The following is a 6,151-nucleotide window of genomic DNA, read 5'->3' as shown; positions in this document are numbered from 1 at the left end:
GCTGTTCATTTGGGATACAGAACATGAGGACTTTGATGGATTTGCGGATGACGATTGATCCCAAAAAATAACGTGCGTACATTGTTAAATACTTCAATAAAGTACAACCGAAGTCAGTTTTGCTCCCGCTGCCTTTTTAAAAACATTGTTTTAGCGTTCATGCATGCCACCGTATGTTTTACCATGCCTGCGCCCAATAATACGGTGTTTGTGTTAAATACAGAAATAAGACCCCGTAACTGACACTGCGCCTTTTAATACGGTGCGCCTTATGGTCGTGAAAACACAGTCAATGGTATTAGTAACACAAGTACATTTACATATATATTCTCTCTCTCTCTCACACGCACACACACACACAAAGACAAGACGCACACAGACAAACAATGTTTGTAAGGCAAAACCTGTGACTTAGCAAACTGCTTTCCAGCAAAAATGTACATCAAATATACAGTATATACAGTATAGTTAGGTCAAAAATGATGTCACATTTCGTTGCAAAGTGTATAATGGACGTGATCGACAGTTAGGACCCGAATAAACAAATACATGTATTTTTTTTCTTGACTTTGTAGACGCTTGCTTTTTGTTAGATGACGTGTTGACATGACGTTTTCGTAATTTTCTTTGGGGAGTTGGAAACAAAATGGCTTTGTTCGCAACTGTTTTAACAAAAATCCAAAATATGTGAGCATAAATATGCTATTAGGCGGTGACATATTGGTTGTATATGAGTAAATGTAGTATTCTGCAACAGTTCCCATACAGTAACGGTGTACAGCGCGATCGCCCAGGTAACGTGACAAACTTGTACAAAATGCTAATATGGTCAAATGTACACATGATGCATAATATGAGGAGTCGTGGAACTGTACACAGTATAACAGACACAAACATTGAACCATTTCTCATGATAAAATGTCATTCATTTACAGTTAAAATCTCCACAAAATAAATACATAAATAACAAAGTTAATGTAAACAAGGTGAGGGATTCGATTTTTTTTCTGTCAAACATGAACTGAGGTTATTTTAGCATATAAAAATGAAAACAGGTAGCTAAAAATCAATTTAACATCCATCCATCCATCCATCCATTTTCTTCCGCTTACCCGAGGTCAGGTCAAGGGGGCAGTATCTTCAGGGAAGCCCAGATTTACCTCTCCCCAGCCACTTCATCCAACTCTTCCGATCCGCCTGTCGATCTCCCGTTCCATTCGTGAACAAGACCCAGAGATACTTGAACTCTTCCACTTGGGGCAGGATCTCATCCACGACCTGGAGAGGGCACTCCACCCTTTTCCGACTGAGGACCATGGTCTCAGATTTGGAGGTGCTGATTTTCATCCCAACCGTCTCACACACGGCTGCGAACTGCTCCAGTGAGAGTTGGAGATCACGGCTTGATGAGGCAAACAGAACCACATCATCTGCAAAAAGCAGAGATGCAATACTGAGGCCACCAAACCTGATCCCTTAACCGCCTCGGCTGCGCCTAGAAATTCTGTCCATAAAAGTAATGAACAGAATCGGTGACAAAGGGCAGCCTTGGCGGAGTCCAACCCTCACCAGAAAAATAAATCCGACTTACTGCCAGCAATGCGGACCAAACTCTGACGCTGGTCGTACAGGGACCGAACAGCCTGTATCAGTGGGTTCGGTAACCCATACTCCCGAAGCACCCCCCCACAGGACTCCCCGAGGGACACGGTCGAACGCCTTCTCCAAGTCCACTAAACGCATGTAGACTCCCATGCACCCTCGAGGACCCTGCCGAGGGTGTAATGCTGGTCCACTGTTCCACGGCCAGGACGAAAACTACAGTGCTCCTCCTGAATCTGGGATTCGACTTCCCAACGGACCCTCGTCTCCAGCAACCCTAAATAGACCTTACCAGGGAGGCTGAGGAGTGTGATCCTCCTGTAGTTGAAACACACCCTCCGGTCTCCCTTCTTAAAAAGGGGGACCACCACCCCAGTCTGACAATCCAGAGGCACTGTCCCCGATGTCCATGCGATGTTGCAGAGGCGTGTCAACCAGGATAGTCCCACAACATGCAGAGCCTTTAGGAACTCCGGGCGAATTTCCTCCACGCCCGGGTCTTTGCCACAGAGGATCTTTTTAACCACATCGGTGACCTCAACCCCAGAGATAGGAGAGCCCGCCTCAGCGATCCCAGACTCTGCTCCCTCATGGGAAGGCGTGTCTGTGGAATTGAGGAGGTCTTTGAAGTATTCTCCCCACAGACTCACGTCTCGAGTCGAGGTCAGCAGTGCCCCATCCCCACGATACACAGTGTTGATGGTGCACTGCTTCCCCCTCCTGAGACGCCAGATAGCAGACCAAAGTTTCCTCAAAGCTGTCCGCAAATCTTTTTCCACGGCCTACACCTGGGTTTTTGCCTCTGCGACCATCAAAGCTGCATTCCGCTTCGTCAGCCGGTACCAATCAGTTGCCGCAGGAGTCCCACAAGCCAAAAAGGCCCGATAGGACCGCCACGTTTTCCGCCACGACAGGCACCGACCACCTTACGGCCACAGCTCCGGTTGGCCACCTCACCAATGTAGGCGCGGAATATGGTCCACTCGGACTCAATGTCCCTCGACTCCCCCGGAACATGAGCGAAGTTCTGCCGGAGGTGGGAGTTGAAACTCCTAATAGGGGATTCTGCCTGACGTTCCCATCAGACCCTCATAATACCTTTGGGCCTGCCAGGTCGGACAGGCATCTTCCCCCACCATCGGAGCCGACTCACCACCAGGTGGTGATCAGTTGAGAGCTCCGCCCCTCTCTTCACCCGAATGTTCAAGACATGCGGCCGCAAGTCCGATGACATGACCACAAAGTCGATCATCGAACTGTGGCCAAAGGTGTCTGGTGCCAAGTGCCCATATGGACACCCTTAGGCTTGAACATGATGTTGGTTATGGACAAGTATTCACTTCATTCATCCTTTCATTTGCCCCCGGGGCATCATAATGGACGAAAGTAGCTCAGTCTGTCAGGTGTTGGGCTTCGAAGTGAAGGGGCAAATGGCAACTGTTGCTGCCCTTAAGCAAGGAATCGTCCCCACCACCCCAGCTCAAGTGATGCGGTGAACCTCTCCTTGCGTGCCTGCATGTGTGTGATCTGGTCCTATGTGTGGTGTGCGACGGAAACTATACATCCGAGCGTGCGTTCAATTACCCGCTGAGGAACTATTGTGAGAATAATAAACTAAAAATTCTAAATTCATGACCACACCCACCAATTGTGTGCTTCACACCAGCCAAGGCAGCGTTGAAACCCCAGTCAGCGGGTTAGGTTCCTGACAAAATGAGCATTTGACAGCAGTTTGCCGTTAAAGCTGGGGACCACACGATCTATGTGCGGCTGCTGGTCCCCACCACACACGATAACCACTGTCTGCGTGTGTGTGTGTGTGTTCACACAGCGGTTGTCTGCTTAATGCTGTGGAAGCTGACCCGCGTCGGGGACGTGGGGATGGACATGGCCCGCGCCACTCGCACCCGCAGGGAGTGATTGTCCTGCCAGCGGTGCCAGCGTTTCCTCACCGCCGAGCGAACCTGCGGTGACAATAAGGGACAAAAAGCAGTGTGTTTGTCTGACAAAAAGCAGTGTGTTTGTCTGCTGAAGTGCCGATGGGCTGGGGGAGGCGGCAAGTATACACGGCGCTGCAAATTATTATGCAAATGATATTTTTTCTTAGATTTTCCTCACGCAACTGACAGTCCGCATAATTTGCAAGTCATCAACTGTTAGAGCAATAATTGGAATGTTTTTTGACCAAAGCTCCCAATGATAACACTATTTGTTTGAAAAATAAAAAAACTTGAAATGCACTGTTCCAAATGATTACGCACAAAAGCGTTTCAAGACATTTTATAGGTTTGCAAGAGCTGAAAATAGTCATGACTTGAATTTGAAGCATTGGGTCAGATGTGCCAGGTCACAAAAGTGTTAAAATGTGTGAAATAGTTTCATAATACAATAATAATAGCTCATTCTTACAGAAAAATGGTACTATTCATGATTTATTTAATTAGAATTAATTAACTATTTATTAAAATGAGAATACATTCATTTTCATTTAAGAATATAGTTTATTAAACAATTGGTTAATCAATAATAATTAAATTAATAAACATACAAATAATAAAATGAGTATTATTTTATAATTAAACTATTTAATACATGTTTTTTTGCCATTTTAATATTTGTCTCATTAAATGATTAAAATTAATTATAAAAAATGACATTTAAAATCATACTATTAAAATATGTTTTATGTATTTTACGTACATTTTAACATGTATTTACTTAAACCACTGGCCAATTACAAATATTAGAAAAAATTACTAAAATTAATGTTCACATATTCATTTCATTAAATAATTGGTTAATTAATTCTAACTAAAGTATAGTAAATAATCACATACAAAATTAGAATGTATTTTACAGAAAGTATTTTACATACACCACCGCAAATTGGAGACGATGGTGTATAATCCTTAAACGTGGTCATTATAGTCATTGCGGGCTATCAACCCTTAATAGACCAAATTTAATAAAAAAAGCGCAACATTAACATGTTTGCTTGGTTGGCACAAAACAATGGCAGCCATTGTTGAAGGTTTATTAAAACAGACACACAAGAGCACAACGTTCACTCCATCTGCATTTCGAGTTTCCACTGATTAGCGAGCACTCAGACTATTTGATTAACGGCGGCAAGCTTGTAAAAGCACTTAGGACAGCGTGAGAGACGAGTGAGGCGCGACCCAATTAGAGTTTGATCGCATTAAACAACCTTACGAAAATGCATCCTAGCTACGTTAGCGCATCGTGTTTTTTTTTTTTTTAATGTAAAGCTACGACACACGAGTCAAACCTGCTTCGGAAAAACAAATTAAGCCAACAGAGATTTTGACAGTTTCTTTGCACTGGGTCTTCAATCCTCTCAGAAATGAATGAATGCGTTATACTCACCTCCCCGTTAAGGAAGCAGTAGAAGACGGACACAAAGAAGCCCTGCGGAACGACACACATCAGCGCCATGCGGTTTAATCACAGCGCAATTAGACCACGCTAACTAATGACATATTATCGCTCTTCAAACAATGAAAGACATTAAATGGAGCAAATGGTGTGAACCCCAGTGTGACGTTTCGAGTCTTCACGAGCTTTCAATAACTTCAAAACTGTGTGTATACCATTTTTAGTGTGTGTGTGTGTACCTTGTAACTGGCTGTACACCACTTTTTGTTTAATTCACGGCTGTGTGTAAACCATTTTGGTGAGTCTGTGAACCATGTAACTGTGTATACCATTTTTGGTGTGCGCAGTTAGTTAACAACTGTGTTTATACCGTTTGTGTGTGTGTGTGTGTGTACACCACTTTCAGTTGTGTGTCACAACAGTGTGTATACAATTTTGCAGTGTATGTATACCTTGTAACTGTATATACAATTTTTGTATGTGCGTAATACTTCACACCTGTGTACATACCATTTGTGTGTGTGCCTTAACTGTGTGTATACCAATTTGGCATGTCTGTGTACTTTTAACTGTGTATGTACCATTTTAAGGTTTGTGCGCGTTTACTACTCATCTGTGTGTATATCATTACCTTGGCATGTGTACACTATATAACTGTGTACTGTATATACTATATTTAGTGTGTGTGTGTGTGTGTGTGTACCTTGTAACTGTGTGTATACCATTTTTAAGTGTGTGTTTAATTTACAACTTCCGGCGTGTCTGTTTACCTTGTAACTGTGTGTATCGTAGTGGTGTCACAAAACCAAAATTCTTACTATGAAACTTATTTTTGTGCGAAGGTGATTAACTGATAATCGAGTCTATAATGTTAGTTGCTTTCCCGTATTCTACTGGGAATAATTGATTAATTACGGGTCAAACAGCCTCCTCCAACAGAATATGTTTGAGTTCCAGTATCTGTATTGCTCAGTGGAATATTTGACGATAGTGAGAGAAGAAAAAATAGCCACAGGAGAGCAATCATGCCCACACGGCCTCCTTATTTGTGACAGCTAAGAGCGCAGAACAGTGTCGGGATGTCTTTCTTCCTCGCATCGTCCTCCCCCTCCGCCGGAAAGTCCCCACGCTCGCACACACGCCCCGGGAAAAG

At 43.6% G+C, this 6,151-nt stretch overlaps 1 protein-coding gene across 1 annotated transcript in view; it reads right to left on the bottom strand.

The window, feature by feature from the left end:
• Positions 1-240: 240 nt before the first annotated feature.
• Positions 241-6,151, bottom strand: part of LOC133489090 (corticotropin-releasing factor receptor 2) — a 32,918-nt gene continuing 27,007 nt past the window's right edge. Inside the window, exons 11-12 of the mRNA XM_061797812.1 lie at positions 4,990-5,031; positions 241-3,566 (exon numbers count right to left, since the gene is read on the bottom strand). Of these exons, the coding sequence (XP_061653796.1) occupies positions 3,426-3,566; positions 4,990-5,031 (183 nt within the window). The 3' untranslated portion in view covers positions 241-3,425. The remainder of the gene's footprint in view (positions 3,567-4,989; positions 5,032-6,151) is intronic.

Source organism: Phyllopteryx taeniolatus, chromosome 14, assembly GCF_024500385.1.
Source record: "Phyllopteryx taeniolatus isolate TA_2022b chromosome 14, UOR_Ptae_1.2, whole genome shotgun sequence".
In the NCBI taxonomy this organism is placed as follows: domain Eukaryota; kingdom Metazoa; phylum Chordata; class Actinopteri; order Syngnathiformes; family Syngnathidae; genus Phyllopteryx; species Phyllopteryx taeniolatus.
Note: the sequence above shows the minus strand (reverse complement) of the source record. Positions and strands in the feature narration are given on the sequence as shown.